Genomic DNA, 26,728 nt, shown 5'->3' on the forward strand with positions numbered 1-26,728 from the left:
TGAAGAGGCAAGCATGAATGACCAGGAAGTGGCAAGGATTAATAAGGAGAAGGTTATAAAGGCACTTAACAGATTGAAAAATGGGAACACAGTTGATCCTGATGACATACCAGTGGAGGTATGGAAGCAATTTGGAGAGTTGGCTGTGGAGTTTTTGACCAACTTATTCAATAGAATACTAGCAGGAGAGAAGATTCCAGAAGAATAGCGGAAAAGTGTGGTGGTCCCCATTTTTAAGAACAAAGGTGATGTTCAGAGCTGTGGAAGCTACAGAAGAATAAAGATGATGAGCCACACAATGAAGCTGTGGGAAAGAGTAGTGGAGGTTAGACTCAGGACAGAAGTAAGTATCTGCGACCAACAGTATGGTTTCATGCCTAGAAAGAGTACCACAGCTGCATTATTTGCCTTGAGGATGCTCGTGGAAAAGTACAAAGAAGGACAGAAGGAGCTACATCTTGTCTTTGTAGACCTAAAAAAAGCCTATGACAGAGTACCAAGAGAGGAACTGTGGTGCTGCATGCGCAAGTCTGGTGTGGCGGAGAAATATGTTACAATAGTACAGGACATGTATGAGGGCAGCAGAACAGCGGTGAAGTGTGCCGTTGGTGTGTCAGAGGAATTTAAGGTGGAGGTGGGACTGCATCAGGGATCAGCTCTGAGCCCCTTCCTGTTTGCAGTGGTAATGGATAGGCTGACAGATGAGGTTAGACTGGAATCCCCTTGGACCATGATGTTCGCAGATGATATTGTCATATGCAGTGAAAGCAGGGAGCATGCAGAGGAACAATTAAAAAGATGGAGACATGCACTGGAAAGGAAAGGAATGAAGATTAGCCGAAGTAAAACAGAATATATATGCGTGAATGAGGAAAGTGGAGGGGGAAGAGTGAGGCTACAGGGAGAAGAGATAGCGAGGGTGGACGACTTCAAATACTTGGGGTCAACAATAGAGAGCAATGGAGAGTGTGGTCAGGAAGAGAAGAAATGGTTCCAAGCAGGTTGGAACACCTGGCGAAATGTGTCTGGTGTGTTATGTGACAGAAGAGTCTCTGCTAGGATGAAGGGTAAAATTTATAAAACAGTGGTGAGGCTGGCCATGATGTACAAATTAGACATGGTCGCACTGAAAAGACAACAGGAAGCAGAACTGGAGGTGGAAGAAATTGAGATATTGAGGTTCTCTCTAGAAGTTAGAAGGGTGGATAGGATTAGAAATGAGCTCATTATAGGGACAGCCAAAGTTGGATATTTTGGAGACAAGGTGAGAGAGAGCAGACTTCGATGGTTTGGACATGTCCAGAGGCGAGAGAGTGAGTATATTGGTAGAAGGGTCCTGAGGATGGAGCTGCCGGGCAAAAGAGCAAGAGGAAGACCAAAGAAAAGGTTGATGGATGTTGTGAGGAAGGACATGAGGACAGTGGGTGTTTGAGAGGAAGATGCACGAGATGGGCTTAGATGGAAAAAGATGGATGACACGCAGTGGCGACCCGTAACGGGACAAGCCGAAAGGAAAAGAAGAAGAAGAAGAAGTCAGAATCAGCTTTATTGGTCAAGTATGTAAAAAAAAAAAAAACGCAAGGAATTTGTCTCCGGTAGTTTGAGCTTTCCTAGTACCTTCTTCTTCTTTTCCTTTCGGCTTGTCCCATTAGGGGTCGCCACAGCGTGTCATCTTTTGCCATCTTAGCCTATCTCCTGCATCTTCCTCTCTAACCCCAACTGCCCTCATGTCTTCCCTCACCACATCCATAAACCTTCTCTTTGGTCTTCCTCTCGCTCTTTTGCCTGGCAGCTCCATCCTCAGCACCCTACCACCAATAAACTCACTCTCTCGCCTCTGAACATGTCCAAACCATCGTAGTCTGCTCTCTCGAATCTTGTCTCCAAAACATCCAGCTTTGGCTGTCCCTCTAATGAGCTCATTTCTAATTCTATCCAACCTGGTCACTCCGAGAGAGAACCTCAACATCTTCATTTCTGCTACCTCCAGTTCTGCTTCCTGTTGTTTCTTCAGTGTCACCGTCTCTAATCCGTACATCATGGCCGGCCTCACCACTGTTTTATCAACTTTGCCCTTCATCCTAGCAGACACTCTTCTGTCACATAACACACCAGACACCTTTCGCCAGCTGTTCCAACCTGCTTGGACCCGTTTCTTCACTTCCTTACCACACTCACTATTGCTCTGGATTGTTGACCCTAAATATTTGAAGTCGTCCACCCTCGCTATCTCTTCTCCCTGTAGCCTCACTCTTCGCCCTCCACTTTTCTCATTCACGCACATATATTCTGTTTTACTTTGGCTAATCTTCATTCCTCTCCTTTCCAGTGCATGTCTCCATCTTTCTAATTGTTCCTCTGCATGCTCCCTGCTTTCACTGCATATCACAATATCATCTGCGAACATCATGGTCCAAGGGGATTCCAGTCTAACCTCATCTGTCAGCCTATCCATTACCACTGCAAACAGGAAGGGGCTCAGAGCTGATCCCTGATGCTGTCCCACCTCCACCTTAAATTCCTCTGTCACACCTAAGGCACACCTCACCATTGTTCTGCTGCCATCATACATGTCCTGTACTATTTTAACATACTTTTCTGCCACACCAGACTTACGCATGCAGTACCACAGTTCCTCTCTTCGTACTCTGTCATAGGCTTTCTCTAGATCCACAAAGACACAATGTAGCTCCTTCTGACCTTCTCTGTACTTTTTCCACGAGCATTCTCAAGGCAAATAATGCATCTGTGGTACTCTTTCTAGGCATGAAACCATACTGTTGGTCGCAGATACTTACTTCTGTCCTGAGTCTAGCCTCCACTACTCTTTCCCATAACTTCATTGTGTGGCTCATCAACTTTATTCCTCTATAGTTCCCACAGCTCTGAACATCCCCTTTGTTCTTAAAAATGGTAACTAGAACACTTTTCCTCCATTCTTCAGGCATCTTTTCGCCCGCTAGTATTCTGTTGAATAAGTTGGTCAAAAACTCCACAGCCATCTCTCCAAATTGCTTCCATACCTCTACCGGTATGTCATCAGGACCAACTGCCTTTCCATTTTTCATCCTTTGTAGTGCCTTTCTGACTTCCCCCTGAGTAATCATTTCCACTTCCTGGTCCTTCACTCTTGCCTCTTCAACTCTTCCTACTCTCTCATTTTCTTCATTCATCAACTTCTCAAGGTATTCTTTCTATCTATTTAGCACACTATTGGCACCAGTCAACACATTTCCATCTCTATCCTTAATCACCCTTACCTGCTGCACATCCTTCCCATCTCTATCCCTCTGTCTGGCCAACCTGTAGAGATCCTTTTCTCCTTCTTTCGTGTCCAACCTGGTGTACATGTCTTCATATGCCTCTTGTTTAGCCTTTGCCACCTCTACCTTTGCCCTACGTCGCATCTCGATGTACTCCTTTCGCCTCTCCTCAGTCCTCTCAGTATCCCACTTCTTCTTCGCTAATCTCTTTCCTTGTATGACTCCCTGTATTTTGGGGTTCCACCACCAAGTCTCCTTCTCCCCTTTCCTACCAGATGACACACCAAGTACTCTCCCGCCTGTCTCCCTGATCACCTTGGCTGTCGTCATCCAGTCTTCCGGGAGCTTCGGTTGTCCATCGAGAGCCTGTCTCACCTCTTTCCGGAAGGCCGCACAACATTCTTCCTTTCTCTGCTTCCACCACATGGTTCTCTGCTCTACCTTTGTCTTCTTAATCTTCCTACCCACCACCAGAGTCATCCTACATACTACCATCCTATGCTGTCGAGCTACACTCTCCCCTACCACTACTTTACAGTCAGTAACCTCCTTCAGATTACATCGTCTGCACAAAATATAATCAACCTGCGTGGTTCTACCTCCGCTCTTGTAGGTCACTATATGTTCCTCCCTCTTCTGGAAATAAGTGTTTACTACAGCCATCTCCATCCTTTTTGCAAAGTCCACCACCATCTGTCCCTCAAAGTTCCTTTCCTGGATGCCGTACTTACCCATCACTTCTTCATCGCCCCTGTTTCCTTTACCAATATGTCCATTACAATCTGCACCAATCACAACTCTCTTGCTGTCTGGGATGCTCAGAACGACTTCATCTAGTTCCTTCCAGAATTTCTCTTTCAACTCAAGGTCAAATCCTACCTGTGGGGCCTAGCCGCTAACCACATTATACATAACACCCTCAATTTCAAATTTTAGTCTCATCACTCGATCTGATACTCTTTTCACCTCCAAGACATTCTTAGCCAGCTCTTCCTTTAAAATAACTCCTACTCCATTTCTCTTCCCATCTACTCTGTGGTAGAATAATTTAAACCCTGCTCCCAAACTTCTAGCCTTACTACCTTTCCACCTGCTCTCTTGGATGCACAGAATATCAACCTTTCTCCTAATCATCATGTCAACCAACTCCTGAGCTTTTCCTGTCATAGTCCCATCATTCAAAGTCCCTCCACTCAGTTGTAGGCTCTGTGCATTCCTCTTTTTCTTCTGACGCTGGATCCAGTTTCCTCCTCTTCTTTGTCTTCGACCCACAGTAGCTGAATTTCCACTGACGCTCTGCAGGTTAGCAGTGCCGGGGGCGGGCGTTGTTAACCCGGGCCACAACCGATCCGGTATGGGATTCTTTAGATGAACGCTCATATTTGTTTGGCACAGTTTTTACGCCGGATGCCCTTCCTGACGCAACCCTCTGCATTTATCCGGGCTTGGGACCGGTCTACAGATTGCACTGGTTTGTGCCCCCATAGGGCTGCATTTGAGCTTTCCTAGTATAATATAGACATATACTGTCAATTGAATACTACAGCTACAGTGTTGACAGAACATTTATGGAGGCCCCATAGCTCAGTGGTTAGAGCACTGGTTTGGAAAACCAGGGGTTGTGGGTTCTTATCCCACTGGGGCCTCCACTCCCTGAGAAGGCTTGCGTCAGGAAGGGCATCCGGTGTAAAAATTGTGCCAAACATATGTGCGTTCATCTGAGATGACACGCTGTGGCGACCCCGAAAGGGACAAGCCGAAAGAAACACACACAGTTGTGCAAAGAATGCGGATCCTTCCAGCGTTTAGAGGAGTTACAATGCCAATTAGTGATAGTCCAGTGAAATGACCATTGTGCAAAGGGTATCAAGACGTCATAGTGTATGCAGTTTAAAGTGACGTGTCATGGAAGAGTTTTAGATGTATGTTGTTCAGGAAAAGGTTGTATCTTCTCTTTTGTAGTCATAATTGAGTTTTAACCCAGCAAAAATATAGTTTGTCACAATCCTCGATTGTTCAATTCAATATTCACTAGGATACATGTGTACCAAAATATTCATTAGCTGCAGCCCGAGATTGAACTCCCCCATTAGTGTCATATTTTTGTTTGATAAAACATTTGGTTTAGGTCCCTGTGTGATTATACTGCAAAATATTCCCCCCCACAAAACTTTCATTTCTCCTCAAATGTTTTTTTTAAAAACACACTTTATACATACAAATCCAATTCCAATGAAGATGGGACATGTTAAGCATAAATAAAAACACATTACAATGATTTGAAAATCACGATCAACCTATATTTAACTGAATACACTACAAAGTCCAGATATTTCATGTCCAAACTGATCAACTCTGTTTTTAGCAAATAATCATTAACTTTGATTTTGAATTTTATGGCTGAAACCCATTTAAAAAAAAAAAAAAAAAAAGCAGGGACAGGTTGGCATAAAAGACTGAGAAAGTTGAGGAATGGCCATCAGACACCTGTTTTGGAACATTCCACAGGTGAACAGGTTAATTGGAAATAGGTGGGTGCCATGATTGGGTATAAAAGGAGCGTCCCTGAATTGCTCAGTCGTTCACAAGCAAAGATTGGGGGCTGTGTATCTCTTTGTGAACAACTGCGTGAGTAAAATAGTCAGACCATTTCAGGACAATGTTCCTCAACGTACAATTACAAGGAATTTTGGGATTTCATCACCTACAGTCCATAATATCATCAAAAGGTTCTGAGAATCTGGAGACATCACTGCATGTACGCGGCAAAGCCGAAAACCAACATTGAATGGCCGTAACAGTTAGATCTCTCAGGTGGCACAGCATCAAAAACCGGCGTCAATGTGTGAAAGATATCACCAGATGGTCTTTGGAACACTCCAGAAAACCATTGTCAGTAAATACAATTTGACGTTACATCCGGAAGTGCAACTTAAAACTCAAATATGCAAAGCAATAGCCATTTATCAACAACACCCAGAAATGCCACTGACTTCTCTGGGCCTGAGCTCATCTTAGATGGACTGATGCAAAGTGGAAAACTGTTCTGTGGTCCGACAAGTCCACATTTCCAATTGTTTTTGGAAATTATGGATGCCGTGTCCTCCGGGCCAAAGAGGAAAAGAACCATCCGGACTGTTATGGAAGCAAAGTTCAAAACCCAGCATCTGTGATTGAATAGGACTGCGTTAATGCCCATGGTATGGCCAATTTACACATGTATGAAGGCACCATTACTGCTGAAAGTTCCATACAGGTTTTGGAGAAACATACTGCCATCCAAGCAACGTCTTTTTCATCGATGCCCGTGCTTATTTTACACACTTTCCCCTGCTTATTTGTGTGGCACAGGTCCTGTAGTGGCCTAGCCAGTCTCCAGATCTTAACCACTTAGAAAATCTTCAGATGGAGTTGAAAATCAGTGTTGCCCAACAACAGCCCCAAAACATCACTGCATGGATCAATGAGCTAAAATACCAGCAACAATTTAAAAATCAGGCAATGTGATTTTCTGGATATTCTTTTTTCGCCTTTTGTCTCTCATAGGTGAGTTATACCTATAATGAAAATTACGGGCCTCTCTCATCTTTATAAGTGTTAGAACTGGTGGCTGACTAAATACTTTTTTGCCCCACTGTACTAGATTTACTACATTTTTCAATAGCTGTCCTCTGTAGTGATTTATGCGCAACTATGACATAAAAGTTAGGTCTATAAAATAAAACAGCTCTTTCAAAAATGAGATTTTCCACGTAGTGATTGATGTGCAATTTAGGTGTCAAGACTCGAGCAGCTTTTTTAGTATAAATATATAAAACTGTCCACTGCAGTGACTCTGCGCCACTTTTCACATCAAAATTCCCATGTGGAAGAATACTTATTATTTGAATGGCTTGTGACTCATTGGTGTCCCAAGACTTTTGTCTATTTCCCGTGCTTGCCTGCAAATATCATCCCTTTCTGGTGTTTCTGGTGGCTCCGAGGTGGCTCGTTTCATCACAAATGGACCTCGCAGTTCTTGTAAACAGAACCGGGGGTAAATCATTGAAGACCTCTGATGCCACTCCGGTGCATCGTACAATCTGCCAAACATGTTGAGCCTTTTTGACACACAAAATATACGCTTGGTGGTGTTTTTTTTTTCATTTAATTTTATTTTTTTCTTCACAGGCAACTCCCCCGCCGTGATAGACGCCGGCAAAGGGATGACCACTGAGAGCCGACGAGCTTGGATTGAAGAGAAGAGCCTCATTCTTAAGCAGACTTACTGGTAAGAACAGTTGATAATATCTTGGTGACGCAGCATGTGGTTACAGTGTAAAGTGAATGCCGATTTATCATGGGGAGCCACTCAAAATGAGTGATAATCAGCAATATCGGGAAAGTTTATATATTTTTTTTCAAGTTAACAAAAGCCATCTCATTACATTCAAATGATCATTTTGTCAATAAAGAGGATTTTTAAAAAATAAAATATTAAATTAAAAATAACGTAGGTTTTTAAAAAGTAAAAGTACAGTCATTAGAAATAAAAAAATGACAGTTTATGAATTGGGCCAATTTAAAAAAAAAAATCAAAAATGTATTTCCATCCATGTTCTCAGCCGCGTATCCACACAAGGGTCGCATATATTTTCTACCACACATTTTCCACATTTAATCTTTGTGAAAAAAATTCTGGCATATTTTTAACATTTGCATATTTTTTATGACCTACTGATGCAGGCAATGTTTAATTTTGTTTTTAGTACACGGACAGTCAAATAAAAAATTAAAAAAAAAAGTTATCAAAGCCAGATGTTGGACACCCCTGACTTAAACACATTTAGAAGTATTATTCAAATAAACTTTTTTTTTTAAGTGTAGTAGTAGTAGTAGTTAAACGTAGGCTTGGCCCTTGGGGAACTTCTGCCCAATTTTTTTTTTGGCCAGGACTTGGAAATTTTACTTTCAATTTTTGTTCACAGATATTGCCAGAATGCACCACAGCCATCCATTTTTTTCAAAAATTTCTCAGGGGGGCATGACCCTGGACTCCCCTAGTGCTCACACTTGTATTTTCAGGAATTTTCTCAAAAGTCCACTTCCATGTCGAAATTGTAAACCTGTAAGCAAGTGCGACTTGAACACACATGGAACAGTAACACATATCATTGTTGTATCATGGGCAAGACCAAAGAGCTGTCCAAAGACACCAGAGACAAAATTGTACAACTCCACACAGCTGGAAAGGGCTATGGAGAAATTGCCAAGCAGCTTGGTGAAAAAAGGTCCACTGTTGGAGCAATCATTAGAAAATGGAAGAAGCTAAAATGACGGTCAATCTCAATCGGAGTGGAGCCCCATGCAAGATATCACCTCGTGAGGTCTGAATGATCCTTAGAAAGGTGAGGAACCAGCTCAGGACTACACAACAGGACTTTGTCAACGACCTGAAAAGAGCCTGGACCACCGTTTCCAAGGTAGCTGTTGGTAATACACTAAGACGTCATGGTTTGAAATCATGCATGGCACGCAAGGTTCCCCTGTGTAAACCAGCACATGTCAAGGCCTGTCTTAAGTTTGCCAATGACGATTTGGATGATACAGAGGAGTCATCAAAAAAATCTTTCCGTGTTTCTTAGCAATAGCCTAGAAACCTGTCTGATCTAGAAAAGATCTGTATGGAGGAGTGGGCCAAAATCCCTCGTGCAGTGTGTTCAAACCTGGTGAACAACTACCGGAAACGTTTGACCTCTGTAATTGCAAACCAAGGCTACTGTAACAAATAGTAACATTGGTTTTCTCAGGTGTTCAAATATTTATTTGCAGCTGTATCACACAAATAAATCGTTAAAAAAAATGATATATTGTGATTTCTGGATTTTTCTTTTTAGTTTCTCTCTCACACTGGATATGCACCTACGATGAAAATTTCAGACCCCTCCAGGATTTCAAAGTGGGAAAACTTGCAATATACAGGGTGTTCAAATACATATTTTCTTCACTGTAAGATTCATCAATACTCACATATGTACAGCAAGTGTTCAGGTTATGAACAAACAATACACCTGATGTTTTCATGGGAACCTTACATACTACATATTTTCCAATGTTTTGGACTTGGCATGGACAGGGTCTATGTTCTTTTTCTTGCATCGTGTCACTGTCATTAGGTCAGTGGATTCCACATTGCTGTAAGATGCAAAGTACTTATCTGGCTGAAGGCTGAAATCTGTCGTGCATGTAGGCATCTGATTACAATTGTAATAAAAAAAAGTCTGAATTTATTATTTTTTTTTTTTAGTCCATCTAAACTCCACAATTTGTATGTCAGTAAACTTTAGCATAACTTAAAGACCAAACGGTTAATGTCGGCGTCATAACATCGCAATAACTGTCCACATACAGCACTGTACTTCCGCTGAAGTACATTCAGCCAATCACAGATCCAAGCAATAGCCGCACTTTTTATAATGACCATGGATGGACATTGTTACATGGCTAAACAGTCAGAATGGCTCCTAAGAAAAGGGAAGGTGAGCACTGAGCACAACCTGGAGATGTCACACAATGTAAGTACTGAATTTTTGTTGTTTAGGTCTTTATTAGAGTGACAACCGAGAAAGCGCTCGATGGTGATAGCCTGAGCAAGGCAATCAAAAAATAATAAAAGTGATCAAAAGAAATGTGCAGCAAATTGGCCAGCAGAGCGAGCTTTCAAATGACAATGTGACATCCCACTTTCTGATTATTTTTTTTCTGAATAGAAAAAGACAAGATTCCTTAGATCTAAAAATCAACCAATGAATTAGAAAAGAAAGAGGAAAAATGAAAAAAAAACACCTACACCTCGTTCAGAATTTACCTTTGTCAAAAGACTACTTCAATGGAGCAGCCGTCAACCTTTTTCACTTTTTTCTTCCTTTGTTAAAGCAATAAACAGTTGTTTATTGAGTGTATTGGTTCTTTATAATTGTGTTTCCACATACAGCAGCTGAAATAAATATTTAACACATCACTACTTTTGTACAAAATACACTTCCAAAGGTGATTTTGACCTGAAAATTTAACTAAATGTTGTTAACAAAAGTAATTACCCATACAAAGAAGGTACAACAAATAATGTCAGAAATTAATTTGTGTATAAAATGTGAAATGACACTGGGTATTGAACGCATGAAGAAAGGGCGTGGAAAGCCAAGACAATGCCTAAAACTGATCAATAATTAAACAGCAATCCAGTTCCTTATCGGTCCAAATAAACGTCAGCTGTTTCAGTCCAAATTGATGGCCGACAAAAAGGTGTCATTGTCAAGTTGTGAGTCAAGACACATCTCATGATTGGTAAGATCAAAGAGATGTCTGAAAGCCGTTGTAAACAAGTTGTTCCAAAGCATGACGATGGCATTGGTTACAGGCGCATATCAAAGCTTTTGAATGTTCCAGTGAGCACTGTTTGGGCCATAATACTGTAGCAACTAAACCAGATTGAAGAAAATTAATTTGGAATGGAAAAGTTACACAGGAGGGACAGCAGCGTCTCTTCCGGTTTGGTGTATTTCCTGAATTATATGCTGTAAATCTAATCTTTGATTTCTGGGGCACAACATCATCACCCTAAGAACATCATACCAACAGCGAAGCTCGGAGGTGGGAACATGATGGTGTGGGGCAGCTTCTCAGCAAATGGTACCGATAAACTTGATATTATTGAAGGAATTATGAATGCTCAGATGTAGCAAGATATTCTTGGTAAAAATCTGATGCCATCTACGAGGAGGATGAAAATGAAACAAGGGTGGACATCTCAATAAGATAATGATCCAAAACATACTCCCAAGGAAGTTCTCAACTGGTTTCAACAAAAAATGAACTAAAACTGCAAGAATGGCCCAGCCAATCATCTGCATTGAAAACAATGAATAATCTATGGAAATAACTGAAACTCAAGGTCCATAAACAAAACTCATAATGCCTTCAAGATTTGAAAATTACTTGTGTGAAAGAATACACAAAAATCACACCAGAATAATGCGTGCGACTAGTTTTTCCATATAGTAAACTGGCATTGCATACAAAGGTTTTTGTACAAAATATTAAATAAATCTGCATCCCTTTGGGGGCACAAGCCAGTCCAATTTGTAGGCCAGTCTCAAGCCCAGATAAATGCAGAGGGTTCCGTCATCTGGTGTAAAACTGTGCCAAACAAAAATGAGCATTCGTCTAAAGTCTCTGCTAGGATGAAGGGCAAAATTTATAAAACAATGGTGAGGCTGGCCATGATGTACAGGTTAGAGATGGTGGCACTGAAGAAACAACAGGAAGCAGAACTGGAGGTGGCAGAAATGAAGATGTTGAGGTTCTCGCTAGGAGGAAGCAGGTTGGTGTGGTGGCAAGTTTGATGTTTTGGGGACAAGGTTAGAGAGAGCAGACTTCGATGGTTTAGACATGTCCAGAGGCAAGGGAGTGAGTATATTTGTAGAAGGGTGCTGACGATGGAGCTGCCAGGCAAAAAAACGAGAGGAAGACCAAAGAAAAGGTTGTTGGATGTAGTGAGGGAAGACATGAGGGCACTTGGGGTTAGAGAGGAAGATGCAGGAGATAATGGGCTTACATGCAAAAAGATTATGCGCTGTGGTCACCCTGGACGGGACAAGCCGAAAGGAAAAGATGAAGATTAAATACCTGTAAATACCAGTTGGTGTCTTTGCTACTGTCATTTCACATTATTACACACAACTTAATTTCTGATCTTGTTTCTTTTACTTTCTTTGTATTTGTGGACTGCTTGGATTCTTCCCATGTGTTGAAATTTTCATATTAGTAACACCCTGGGATATATACAGTATTTAATTACAGAAATTGATAAAATGTTAAATACTTACTTCAGCCGCTGCATTTCCATGCCCATTGTTTAAGCTGCTTATCGTTACAAGGGTCGTCGGGAGTGCTGCAGCCTATCCCAGCTAACATTAGGTGAAAGGCAGATTCTTTTTTTGACCATTTATTTCTATTCACTAACTTAGTTTTGGGCCTAGAATGGATTCATTGCATTTCTATTACTGTAATTCCCGGCCTACAGAGTGCACCTGGTTATAAGTCTCACCCAGTACATTTGTAAAGGAAATACCATTTGGTACATACATACACCGCAGCTGTGTAAAAGCTGCAAGAGCCCACATTGAAACACCATATATTTACAAAGAAAGACGGTACACAGAGAGTTTAACGTTAGCCCCATCGTGCTAACACCGTGCTAACAGGGCTGGTTAAAAAAAAACGTGCTGGTAAAAATCAGTGAGACGCGGCAGTAACATGCTAGCGCAGCGCTAACAGGGCCGGACCGGTAAAAGTCACTTCCTCGGCACAGATATTCCACCGGTCTCACTCTTAACTTTTCCGCTCGAGTGCCCCCTTACGGCCGTTAGAAAAAGATGCACAAAGGAGCCGCATCACCGCTTAAACCACAGGGTTTAAAGCGTGTGGAAAAAAAGTCGCGGTTTATAGGCTAGAGATTACGGTAGTTTTATTGGGAAACATTTCTCTAGTTTACAAATATTTATGGTTCCAAATGGGATCATGGAATGATCAGTGCTTATTCCTCGGGTCCATTGTACTCTGTCTCATGTAGGTCAGCAATGACTGTTACTGGCACAGTGTGGTACTATACTTAAGATGTGATGCTATAAACTAAGATATTTTTACATTAGTCTCACAATTTTTTCTCTTTTGATATTCATGCAAAACTGTTTCATAGTAACAAAATACAAAAATCACAAAATAGCAGCTTTTTCCTCATACTTTTTTTAACTTTATGTTCATAATATTGCCCTTTTTTGCATAAGTTTTAAAAATTACAAAAATACTGTTACATCTATATATATCTATAAAAAACTAACCTGTTTAAAAATCCGGAAAATTGCCGTGTGCAAGCAAAAAATTGTGATATAAACAGGGAAAATACGATTCCCAACAACCTCTCGGTGTTTGTTCACCTCATAAATGTATTTTCCCTGTGTACAGTGAGATGCCCAACTACGACATCCTCATCCCGGTCCTTCTCAAAGAAGGCATTGACCAGCTGCCCAATCATTGCAAGCTCACCCCAGGTAAGCTGCCTTTGAGGAGGCTGCTACAATAATGCAAATGTTTATTGATCTGTTTTTCTGGGGGCCAACCATTAATGATAAACAGTTAATCCTGATTACACAACCTGATAAGAAACTGCAACGTAAATGGATCTGTAAGCATTTGTAAGTGGTAAGCAGGGATCTTAGGGAAGCCTTTTTGGATTTAAAGAACCGATTTTAGGGTCATTTGGGATATTTCCTGGGGTCCTTCAGAGACAAACGCTTCCCTGAAAGCAGTTTCACACAGCACCATCAAACCTAATAGCAATGTCTGTCATAGGTAGACTTAATAAAAAAAAGTCTCAAGAACCTTATGCCTGGAAACGTAGGAAGTTGTTTCTAAGCACCCATTTTAGAGTAATTTTAATCATTTGTTCTGGTCCTTCTAAAGCCGCAGTCAAAACTAATTTTACACAAGAACAGTAAGTTTCTTTCGGCTTGTCCCTTTCGGGGTCGCCACAGCGTGTCATCTCAGAGGAACGCACGTATATGTTTTGGCACAATTTTTACGCCGGATGCCCTTCCTGACGCAACCCTTCTCAGGGAGTGGAGGCCCCAGTGGGATACGAACCCACAACCCCTGGTTTACCAAACCAGTGCTCTAACCACTGAGCTACAGGGCCTCCACCCGAAAGGGGTAAATTATTGTTCATAAATTAGTGTTACTACTGAGAATAAGATTCCAACTGGCTTCCCTTTTATAGATGTTTAGGATTATGGTTACAGATTAGGGTTTTGAGTAGGTTTAAATTTTCAATTTCAATTTTACACAAGAACATGAAATTTAATAGCAATTATCTATCCTGAGTTGACCTACAAAAAAAGTCTTAAGAACCCATGCCTGGAAACACACTAAGTCTCCCGTTTTCTTTCCAAGTGGCCATTTTAGGGTTATTTTGCCCATTTCCAAGCGTCCTTCAAATATGAGCTCTTATTGAAAGTGAATCTGAAATTCCCTCCCATCCTTCTTCTGTCCCCCCCCCCCCTCCTCCCACCCTACTATCATCACACACCCCTGTGTGGCAGGCGTACCCCTGAGGCCCATGCTGGCGCACCCCACTAAGGGTGTTGGGGAGGTGATGAAACGCTTCGATGAGGCGGCATTCACCTGCGAGTACAAGTACGACGGCGAGCGTGCGCAAGTGAGTTTCATTTGTGTGTGTCTGTGTGTGTGTGCGTGTGCGTGTGTGTGTGCGTGTGCGTGTGCGTGTGTGTGTGTGTGTGTGTGCGTGCGCGCGCGCGTGTGTGTGAAGTGTTCCATGCACATACACGCACACTGCAGTGGAGTGTTCCTCTACTGTTCACCTATTCTTTCAAGATAAACATTGGCACTGTTGTTCCCGTGGGTCTTTTGGCAGACAGCACAGAGTGAAAGGAGGATGAAGAAGATTTTTGTGTGTTGAAATAAGAGGCAAGAGAAACGAATAAGAGTGGAGAAGGAAACATGTAAGACACAGCAGGAGGCGTCTGCATTAAGAGCCGAAGATTGTAATGCAAACCCATCTGGCTGGCAGCGTTAATTCTGGACAGTCATGCCTATAAAGAGCCTTTGAACTGAGCTCCAGCCAAATAAGAAGGCAGCTCAATGTTGCATTTGGTTGTTATTTCACACAATGACCAGCAGGGGAACTCATGGGACACCGCACGCCCAGTCCTACAATGTCACTCGCTCTGTGTGAGAGTGATGAATAACAATAACAGGAGCAACCCATCAAGTTCAGTCAAGTGAACGATTGTCTGCATATTTGGTGGGTTTATTCGTCAAAATTAACGCTCATTGATCAGCACGCTGGGAGAAAACGGCAATAATTGAGATGCTGAGTCGACATCTGTAGTGTCTTTTCAGTATTAGCACGTCCGTCTCAAGGATTGAGGTGTGCGCTATAAACCAATGATGTTTTAGATCATGCAGGTGATCTTTTTTTTCATGGTCGTGTAACAAATTTCCTTTTGTAGCAATAATACATGCTTTTACAAGGTACTTTTTTGTTACACTGAAAGGTGCTATTTTTTAATTGACCTTTTTCTTGCTTTTATCAATTTAATTATTACGCTTTTTTAAAATAGACCTTATCATTTTTATATTTGTCTATTGTATTAATTTTGCATTCATGAAAACTTAAAAAGGGGGAATACTTTTTACTTTTTTTAAACTATAATAGCCATTTTATGTGGATGTATACAATGTTATTCATCTTTTACCAATCAACATAACGTGGCTTGTAAAATGTTTTATACGCTATCAAATGTAGGGCAATTTTTTATGGGTTCTATGTTAAAGTTTTATAATTAATTATTGGCTCACTTAAAAAGACAGGTTTTAGCAAATGACCAGTGTTGGACAAAATGTTACTACCTAATTGTATCGTTATCGCTCACGATAGACTATCCATTATTCAAGGCGATCACAACTCAGAATAAAGGCAAAACAGTAGCTGTGTCTTTTGTGCCGATTTTTATTTTTTTATGGAGTGCACACAGCAGCTCCAGATTGTTTCCACTTGTACGCCTCTTGAGCTGATCAGCCGCCGCTATGGATGCCAGCATGTGGCCAAACAAAAACGTCAAATCTTGCAGCAATTAGGCTCCTCTCTCAGCATAGAAGACTGAGAAAAACAGACGGCCCAAAGCCGGCAAATGAGCTGAAACATCTTTTGGACGAGACAAGTTTAAATGTCTGGAATGTTTGAGGCTTTGTGCATGCCCAGCAGCATCTGTTATGACGATGACTTTGTCTGGTGTTATCCTTTTGTTCCAGAGCTAAGCGTCAGTTTGACGTCTCTGAAACATCCATTTAGAGCAGAACGTAAGCAAGTCGCCAAGTGAGTGACAACGTCCCTAAATGGAACGTGTAAATTTAGGCGAGCTCTAATTAAATTATGTAACGCATCACAAGAAAATGTTTGCTAAAATATTAAGCTGTGCCGGGGAACTTCTGTTTTTCTTGGTTGTTGTTTCTGGAATGTGTTTGTTTTGTGGTGGGAGCGCCGTACACCCCACCGTGAGTGTTAGGTTCGTCAGGTCTGCACACAACACTGTAAAAGTGCCATTAATGTACAATATGAGGGTTACACTAACATTAAACTTTCATAGTAAGGTGGGGACTTCAAAATATCGTCTTGGGGCCATATATGGCCCATGGGCTGCCAGTTTGAGACCTCAGTTCTAAGGCATCTTTTTTCTCTGTTGACTTTTTCCTGCTCCTTCGTCTGCCATTGTTGTCATATGTGTCTGTTTTGTTCAACACTTGTTTTTCACCTTTTAATCACATAAACCTGTAGGTCAGATTACTGTAACTGGAGCATCCAAACTGCAGTGGCATTGCATACATAAAGTTGAAGCCAGAAGTTCACATGCCCTGTGCAAAAAGACACATTTAATTTTTTGTTTCACTGTCTGAAGTCAAATCGGACTAAACCTATTTCAAGTCAGGCTTACCAAAATTATTTCATTTTGTTAAAGTAAAGCAAATTTATTTGTATAGCGCTTTACGTGATTAAAAGCATTCCAATACAAAAATAAAAACATTCCAATACAAAAATAAAAACATTTGGATATAAAAAGTACAATTATAACAGCTTTGTCACAATAGAGAGAATTTATTAGTAAATGTTATACCTGTTTTTAATAACACAAAATAGTCAGTGGAATGATAGAATACTTCATTCAAAAATATTTCATCGGTGCAGCTAAAATTTTGACATGGAAAATCCCCCTGAGCATGTTCTGCATTGATACAATTTTTTTTTCTGCAAAATTTACATTTTAGTTAATGTATGACTCTGCTCTTTTGAAGTCCATCCATTTTCTTTGCCGCTTATCCTCATGAGGGTCGTGGGGAGTGCTCGAGCCTGGCCCAGCTGTCAACGGGGAGGAGGCAGGGTACACTCTGAACTGGTTGCCAGCCAATCGCAGGGCACATCGAGACAAACAGAAGCGCTCAAAATCAAACCTAGGGGCCATTTACAGTCTCCAATTAATGTTGCATGTTTTTAGGATATGGGAAGAAACCGGAGTGCCCCGAGAAAACCCACGCAGGCACGGGGAGAACATGCAAACTCCACACAGCTGGGGCCAGGATCGAACCTGGGTCCTCAGACCTGTGAGGCCAGCGCTTTATCAGCTGATGCACCGTGCCGCCCCCTTTTAGTGTCTTGATCTTTTTAATGACCAGCTAGCCATTTTTGATTCTGCTTAGGATCACAATTGAGCTAGCAGGGAAAATTCACCCTTTTAACCACTTTGTCATTTTTGATTGGAATCCACGTTGCACTGATGATTATTTATTATTATTTTCCCCCGAACAGATTCACATCCTGGAGAGTGGTGAGGTTCAGATATTCAGTCGCAACCAGGAGGACAACACCAGCAAGTATCCCGACATCATCTCTCGTATTCCCAAGGTAAAGTGTGTCCAAAATCTAGCAAAATGGCATCGATGCATTAACTTTAGCCACCTGGGTTGAACCTCGCTCCGTTAATGATAAAGATGTCACTTATTTAATCTTTTGTTAATTCAAGATCCCTCACCAAGACTTATGCCAGCCTGTTTAGACTCGTCTGGCCTGATGCTTTTGCACCCTCTTGCTTGTGTAAACAACGTTATGCCTCCATTATATGACGCGTTAGCAATTATACAATGTAATCTTGTGGATGCCAAATTTCACAGATCTCACATGGAAACCTGCAACCTCAAATAGATTCCTCATAATATAGTAACTAACAATTTCAGTTCATTGGCTCTCTCATTCACACATGGACTTTCAAATTGAACTCTTGAGTCCAGCTGAACTTTGATGCTAACCAAAACAGCTGGTTAGATGCAGTCCCTTTTCTTGGGTTTTAAACTTGACTGCAATTTCTGGTGAATAGTGAATGAAATCATAAAGAATGATTATGAATGATCATATTCAAATTATACATAATGTTATGGATTAATGTAGAATGATTTGGAATAATATTGAATGGAGTGACATGATATAGAATGAAAGTGCATGCTATTAAATATGGACTTGTATAGAATATTGAAAAAACCGATATGGATTAATGTGGAATGAAACTGAATAATATGCGATGATGTGAAATGTTTTTGAATTATTTTAAATGATGTGAAATAATGTGGCAGTTGGTATGGTTTGGTCCATTAAAGAACTAAAGATTAAGTAACAGGAAACAACAAAAAATCTTAATTTGGGTCATTTTGAAATTGTGGAACAAAATTGAAATATGAATCAGTTGAACAATTTATGTATGGGTTTACTTTTACCTTATTTTAGGGCATTTCCTGAAGTTGGAACGGTTTGAATCTACCCAAAAAATGGTAGGAACGAGTGGTATAGAGCTCGTGCACGTGACGTCACAGTTTCCACAGCGCCACATTGCCAGTCAAACCTAGCTGCTCAGCAGTGCGGGAGTCGTTGAACCGGAGCATATTTTTCAAATTGCCCGAGACCTTTTGTCCTGTTGGAGGTCACAATAGACGAGACGGTTCAGCAAAGATATTCTATGGAATACCAGCTGAAAAGACGAATAAAGATCGATGGATTTCAGCAATTAAATGTGATGGATGGTGCCCAACCAAAAGACAGATGCCTGAGTAGCGATCATTTCATTTCAGGTAGGAATTATTCTTCTCAATCTCAATTAACCAAGAAGTATTTACAGTACGTGTGTATATCCAGCTGTCCAATACAAGCGGAAGCGGGTTAACAGTCAAATTTCTTATCGCCAAAAACATCGACTTCAGCATTAAATATGGATCCTCTATGCCAAGTGTCTCTAATTTTTCCACGTACCTTCTTTTATTATCACCTTCTAAATGTTTAACAATATCGGACAAAACTCTGTCTGTCGTGCTATAAGATATATTTTCGTTTTGTCCTAACGGAATTAACTTGCAACAATGCTTTGTTCGACCGGCAATATGGCTACCTAAACAAAAATCACAAGATTTTATGATATAGGTGGACGAGCTCTATAGAAGATGTCAGAGAATTGTGTATTGAAAAGGTGAAATTTTTGATGGAGGAATTTCTTGAACATACAATGTAGATTTTAGTCTGAATGATTTGAATTGTTTGAAAAATATTTGGGGGGAATAATGTTGAATATGTCATAACAGGAATCCTATCTGTGTGTTACATATTTTCATTTATCGGGGGGGTCTGGAATACAATGCCCACGATGGAGTGGGGGGGGGGTCACTGTAATGTCAAGCTCATTTTATAACATTACACAAATTATTTTTTTGTGTGTATGTCGCCACTTTGCATCATATACAAATAACATTTACTGCTTTCCTTTTGCCATTTTGTGATCTTTTTTTTACTCAGTAATGTGTAGGTAATCAATTAAAAAAAAAAAAACGAACTCTAGTCAGGTACTTTATATATGTGAGTAATTTGAGTTGTAAGCTAGGTCAAAAAACAAATTAAACTCATGTCAAGGTACCACCAATTTAATTTAAAAAAAAAAAAAAAAGAACTCTCACTTCACCTTAAGTTGTTCCTTGTCGCACTTTCGGTCATTTTGCCGGGCCTGCAGCTGCCATTTTGTGTTTGCCGCTTTGACGTGGAGAGTCATTTAAGGTGACAATTGCAAGACGATCTGCTGGAACCGCTCTGAGAGAATCGACCTGAGGTTAACCGAGAGTGAGCGCTCTCTTCTTTCGTGCCCACTAAGCTTGTTTTTTTCACCCCCTCCTGTCGAGTCGAGAGCTGCAATTAAATAGTAAATGAGGCTACATGGGTTTATTAGAGCCGTTCTCATTCACGCTCGTTGGCGCGTGGCTGGTATTGCAGTGTCAGTCGTATATCTGCGGGCCTGGGCTTTAATTGTGTCAAAATACTTAATTGAGTTACCTGCATGATTGCGTCGCTCAGTGGAGGATGTTTGTTTGTTGTGCCGCGCAGTTGCCATCATTCGCAGCTCAGCAAAACTATGCTAAATCACTGTTTCCTATCTATTATGAGGTTTCGACGGGTCGCCAATAAACCTTAGATGTTTTTCTCATAAAGAAAATGCTTCCAGAAGGGTAAAAAAAATATAGGAGATTCTTGTCAAAACATCAACACACAGTCTTAAAACGTGTGAATATTCTTAGTATTTGTGTGTGAATATCCTGAAAACGGTGTGTCTGAAATAAATGCGTCCCCGCTGTTCCACAAACACACAAGCAGAATTAAATATGTACAAATAGTAAGTCATGATAAATGTACAAACATTAAAAAAACAGGTGCTCATGGCTTTTATATTCTGAAATCTAAAAACTTGTAAATGATAGGTATATTTGTGGATCTCATAAAACAGGTCAATCGCACATATATTTGTATCTGAAAAACATGTCAAACATTTGTATCAAGAAATCATGTAATTTGTAAATATATAGTATTTGTGGATCTAAAAAACATAAATCGTGGCTATATTTGTGACAGTGCCATTTCAGTCGTTTTTTTTTTGTGTTCCTTTTTAGTTTAACGTGACCCACTGTAACATAAGTCATGTGCTTCTTCCAGATGCGACACACTATTAGGCGTAAAAGAAAAAGCTTGTGGTTCCGATTTCTTGTTGACCCTAAAAATTCCTAAAACTCGAAATTGCCTCTTGGTGTGATTGTTTGTGTGACTATTATCTGTCTCCATGTACCATGCAATTGACTAGCAATCAGTTCAAGGTGTACCCCGCCTGATGACAGTTGGGATAGGCTCCAGCACTCCCCGAACCCTTGGGAGGATAAGCGGCTCAGAAGATGGATGGATGGATGGATCGGTGATAAATGCTGCTGTGTTTGTCCTGGGAATAAGATGATCAGTTCTTTTGCTGTGTGACATCATGTATAATTGTCTCAGAATTACAAGTCTGTGTGTGGTGGGGAGCGGGTGTGTGTTTGTTTGTGTGTGTGTGTGTGTGTGGGGGGGGGGGGCATATGCTAACTGCAAAGATTGCCTGCTTAATTTGTCATTTTCATTTCCCTCATTACCAACACAGTCCTGTGCAAAGTTATTAACTTTATGAATCAAACAAATCTCATTCTCTATCAATCTATCTCTCTGAACCCTGTTTATATTATAGACGAAGATACTGTGCAAAGTTAAAAACCCCTAATATCTTCAAAGATGATTATCATCAACATAAAATGCAATAATATTCATGTTTTTTTTTAATTTTAACCAATATGACATTCATGCTAGTGTGTATTTCAACAAATTAAAATTTGTGGCTGGGCGAAAAGTGTCAGTGGTGGAGGGAGTGTTTTGTGCCTAGAAATCAGACCCCCTACTCTCATCATTAATGGGCGTGCTCTGGCACTGGCCCCGTCGCATGAGAGCAGCTGTTGTGTGTTTTGATTTTTGTTCATTTGTAGATTATCTAATTTATTGTCTAATAAATCGTTGCCCGTAGAGGAAGGAAGATAGCAACGGCGCTCTGAAATGCATCCCTAAACCTAATTAAGGCTTTACTTGCAAAAATAATGTGAAATAAGTATAAATTATGGAATTGGATACGTTTAACATCACAGCTACCTTTATTAAAGACTCTTGATGGGATATACTGTGAGAAGGAGAGAGCGGAGCATTTTCTACAATTCTCTTGGTCACGTTAGTGGGTCTTGTACACTTTGTACACTTGACTGCACACCTCACGCCGTCTTCTACCGTATAAAAGTGCCACAAATATTCCCTCAATAAAAAACAAAGTACTGTCGATATTGGCATGTGCAAACTTGAATTGATGTCGTACACTTGACCAAAAACCTTATTTCATCTTATTTTGATCTCAAAGTGCTTCACATATTCCTCGTAGACAAACAGAATGCCTATTGGCACGGTCTGACAGCCGTGCAGCAAGTGCAAAGCCAAAAAAACATCACACTGAAATAAACACAGTGAATCGACTTCTTGTACCATATAAAAGTGCCTCAAATATGCCTCAACGTCAAACAAACTGCATATCAGCATGGTCGTACAGCCCTGCAGCATTTTCTTTCATCCTCCAAGACCTGGTACGATGTCAAGTACTATCTTGTCTCTTTGTGACTTTTTAATGAAACCTCTTCCTCTCACCTGTGTCGTGCCTCTCATCCTTCTTGGGGTTGGGGGAGGGGGGCTTTGATACATTCTTGTCACCTTTTTTCATTTTTGGCTCCTCGCCTCTGGTAGCTTCAAACTCATACATTCCTTCTATTCCCTTTTTTTGACTGTCTTCTCACTTTTTTTATGATTCTGCGCTGTCGGCGTCTCTTTATCGCTTTCGCACAGCTTCTTCTTTTTTGCTCTCGGCACACCCTGACTCTTTTACCACCAGATGTTTGGCTTTCTTCTCGCTCTTCTCTGTTTGTTTTTATCAATGCTTCTCCTCTCAGTCTGGTGACCCTTCACTTAACACCGATGGTTTTGAATGCATTGCAAGTGATTTTCTTTTTTTTTTTTTTCTTTTTTTTTGCCCTCTTGTTTCCTAAGGGAAAAAATTGACAGTTGGTCAATCACGGGGGAAATGTCTTGGAATTAGTGTGGGGTTGTCACGGCGACACGGCAACATAATGGATGCCGGGAGCGAGGCCGGTGCCGAGGAGAAAACGCTTTGCATTTCAATGAACCAAAAGTGGCACGGCGTTAATATAGATGCATTAGCCGCTTGCGAGGGCGGATTCTGATTTAAAAAGTTGCAGTTTACAAGTGCTTACGTCTGATATGCTGTGGTAAGACTGATATCATATGCATGTGTAGCCCATCTAAAGTGGGGTATAGTCAACACTCCTATACCACAGTCGATATTCACTAATTTACCACTAGTGAACCCCAGTGTATTATTTTCTCCGTAATATAATTTAGCGCTCCTCACTCACTCAAGCATGCTTGCTTACAACTTTATTTCTCAATATCTCTTGAAGTTTAGTATATACTGTCAAATGAGGCCATCACCTTTATCAGCAGCTACCACAAAAAACACAAGTGAAATAAAAACCTAAAAATACATCAGAACACTAAAATGTTCAACCAAAGCATATTTCTTTGGGTTCAAGTCAAACTCAAGTCATCTTAAATGGCCAAATGTGTTGAAGAGTCAAGGAATTTGTCTCCAGTATTTAGAGCCATTCTAGTACAACAGAAAACAAGCCACTTAGAGAAAATAGACATTTAGGGTATAAAAACACATGTATCGGTGGAACAGTGGCGCAGCTGTAAAGCATTCGCCTCCCAGTTCTGAAGACTGGGGTTCAAATCCCGGCCCCACATGTCTGGACTTGGCATGTCCTCCCCGTGCCTGCATGGCATTTCTCCGGGCACTCCGGTTTCCTCCCATATCCCCGAAGCATGCATTAATTAGGGACTCTCATACCTCCCCTAGGTGTGATTGTGACTGCGACTGTTGTCTGTCTCCATGTGCCCTGTGATTGGCTGGCAACCAGTTCAGGGTCTACCCTGCTTCCTGCCCAATGACAGCTGGGATTCGCTCCAGCTCACCCACGACTCATGAGGATAAGCGGCTCAGCAAATGGATGGAAGGATGGAAACATAAGTATTAAACTTCATTGAAAATTACAAGGTACCAGTAATGTGATAATGCTAATAAAATGACAACTGTGCAAGCAATGCCGAGAGTCATCAAGCAATTCAAAGTGACTAATACTGCAGTCATTTGGCTTAAAACGACAATTGTGCAAATAGGGGAGAGTCCTCCACCACATAATTGACCATTAGCATAATGATACTGAACAACATCAGTGACAAAATGAAAACGATGAGTACAGTAGTGTCACAACAAAGATGTGTAAAATTAGCAACATCACTATAGAATTTGGTAGTGTTTAAGACTTTAATTGAAAGAGGGAAGACTGTCAGAATGTGGTGGTTTTGGTGTGCATTGTTTAATAACACCCCAGCCGAGCCTTATTGGTCATCTTATCGTGTAAAATGCCATAGATGGTCCGCTAATGGAAATTAGCATAGATATCATTTGGTAACTGCATTGTGATTGCAAATGTTGCTCGTCATTGTAATTGTGGTCAATGACAATCCGACTTTGGTGTTTACAACACATGGATTTGCCATCGTAAATATTGAACAGGTTCAACATTTATGATTATTGGCTTCTGCCATTTTACAAATTTATCACGGAGGTAAAATAACACACCACAGTATAATCCCAGAGGATAATCTTTTAGATATTTCATAATGAGGTTTTTGTTAACTCAGATTGAAGGCAGTATTGCAGTACAGTGTTCCCGCGTTATTCGTGGGGGGTTACGTTCCTGACAACCCCGCGAATAACGAAAATACACAAAATGAATGCAACATTAATGCTCACTGGTTACACTTGTCAGCACATATTTTAGCATCTATATAAGATACCAATGTGATTGCGCTCACGAGGAAGTGAGGAACAATTGCATTTCACATCTGTAAGTAGAAGAGGCTTTCATTGCCCTATACCAGGGGTGCTCAATGTGCCGATCACGAGGCAGTCTTGGTCGATCGCGGGACGGCGTGCCAAAAAAACCCCAAAAAACGTCAGCTCGCTCGTCAGACTCCGCGTCATTCCCGTCCAAAGAACCATCCGCGGCTGCCGGCCCGGAGCTCCCCGGGGGCTTTGTTTACGGACTTATGTCGCACGTAGGCCTCAGAGCAGTCAGACTCGGCGTCATTCCGCCCGAAGAACCATCCGAATATTCAACATTAATTACAGCCACAGGTCCAAATTTGTATGGAAGGATTCCTGTTTTCCCGATCAACCGATACTGCTATTTCTTCATCAGATGAGGATAAATCAGAGAAATCAACGCTGGGCATAATGGTGTCCCATGTAAACCAGTGTTTGGAATGGCACGGTACACGTCACATACGTCCACGTAGATCATGTGACTCGAAAATGGCAGTGCCCCTGAAAATTCGTAATGTCGATAAAAATCTTCTCGAAACACTTTTAAATGAGAGAGGATTTAACATCACATTGTCAAAATAGGGTACATATTACATGACCTATTGGATACATTGTTAATGCAAACCACCAGAATTCCCCTTTAACTATCCGTTTCCAGTAGTTTTTGCAGCCTGTAGAGGCCTCAAATCTACATGGATACACTGTTAATGCAAGCACTGGATTTTGCCTTTAAAGAGGTACACTCATAATTACAAATGTTACAGTACTTACGCAGCGCATCAATGAGTTTTATATTTGATAGCTCCACCACCGCTGCTTTAGTTAACAACACAGTCTGGGCAACGTAGCGCAAAGATGAGCTAGACATGCTGCTTATGTTTACTTTCGATATTAATGGAGAAATTTCAAAAAGAAATGTTTTAAGATGCAATGACTGTTGGAGTACATGAATAATCGAAGAGAAAGTGGTTAAACTGGATGAGATTTTCTCTTTTCGAGTGGGAAAGCTCTGGTCTGAAGCCACCCAAAGTAAAAAGTGGAGGATGAGATGGTGTGTAATGTTAAAATTTTACCTTGGCACAGCCTGATCCAGTATGAAAGCACAGACAAAACAATGCACAAAAAGCTAATCCTGTATTTTAAATGTACATATATATTTATATATAGTATAATCACATAACATTAATAACAACATTGGACGTATCAACATCACCCCCACTTGCTCCCACCCCCATGCCCCCGTCGTCGGTGGCTCACGAGAGGCTGGCTGTTTGAAAAGCAGATTCTGGGGTAAAAAAAAGTCTGGGCACCCCTGCCCTACACATTGCCTGTGGAGGGAGGTCATTACTTTATGATGACGAGGTTTATTATTATTATTATTATTATTATTACTGAAGGTCTCAGTTGCATGTGTTGTAGCTGTTTTTGATTGTCACAATAAATCAAGGAGGTTTTGTTTTTTAGCGTGTGTGAAAACGGAATGCTAGTGCTAAAAACATTGAACAGAGATCATTTTACACTTGAGACTATGTGAGGCATGGGATACACATGTCACGGAAACAGTGAATCCTTGCAATTTGTCATCACAGAATACAGATACAGAATAGTTGTTTGTTTATAGGTGTTCTGCAATTGGTTGCTGACGAGTTCAGGGTGTACCCTGCCTCTCACCCAGAGTCAGCTGGGATTGGCACCCCTGCAACTCTCGTGAGGATAAGTGGTACAGAAGATGAATGAATGAATAATGCTTTGCTATATCACGGCTCTTGCTTCATGTTCCTGATGTATTGCAGATTTTTATTGTACTTGTTACTCTTTTATTTTGGTTGTGCAATATAAATGCTCAATATGTTTCGGCCTTGCATGATACGTTGTTTTTTATTTTTTTGAATATACTTTCTCAAAAAGTTTCATGATAAACAATAGTATTGTTTTTTTTTATGGCACTGAGAAAGGATGGATAATATACTGACG

The 26,728-nt window shown here is 40.8% G+C and overlaps 1 protein-coding gene and 1 non-coding gene across 4 annotated transcripts in view; both read left to right on the top strand.

The window, feature by feature from the left end:
- Positions 1-26,728, top strand: part of lig1 (ligase I, DNA, ATP-dependent) — an 83,898-nt gene that overhangs the window by 30,982 nt on the left and 26,188 nt on the right. For all 3 annotated transcript variants that reach the window (XM_061839771.1, XM_061839770.1, XM_061839769.1), the window contains exons 15-18: positions 7,434-7,533; positions 13,269-13,354; positions 14,402-14,517; positions 17,683-17,778. In XM_061839771.1, coding sequence (XP_061695755.1) covers positions 7,434-7,533; positions 13,269-13,354; positions 14,402-14,517; positions 17,683-17,778 — 398 coding nt within the window. The remainder of the gene's footprint in view (positions 1-7,433; positions 7,534-13,268; positions 13,355-14,401; positions 14,518-17,682; positions 17,779-26,728) is intronic.
- Positions 4,837-4,909, top strand: trnas-gga (transfer RNA serine (anticodon GGA)). The gene has a single exon. It is a non-coding gene; the product is annotated as a tRNA-Ser (tRNA).

Source organism: Syngnathoides biaculeatus, chromosome 13, assembly GCF_019802595.1.
Source record: "Syngnathoides biaculeatus isolate LvHL_M chromosome 13, ASM1980259v1, whole genome shotgun sequence".
Classification (NCBI taxonomy): domain Eukaryota; kingdom Metazoa; phylum Chordata; class Actinopteri; order Syngnathiformes; family Syngnathidae; genus Syngnathoides; species Syngnathoides biaculeatus.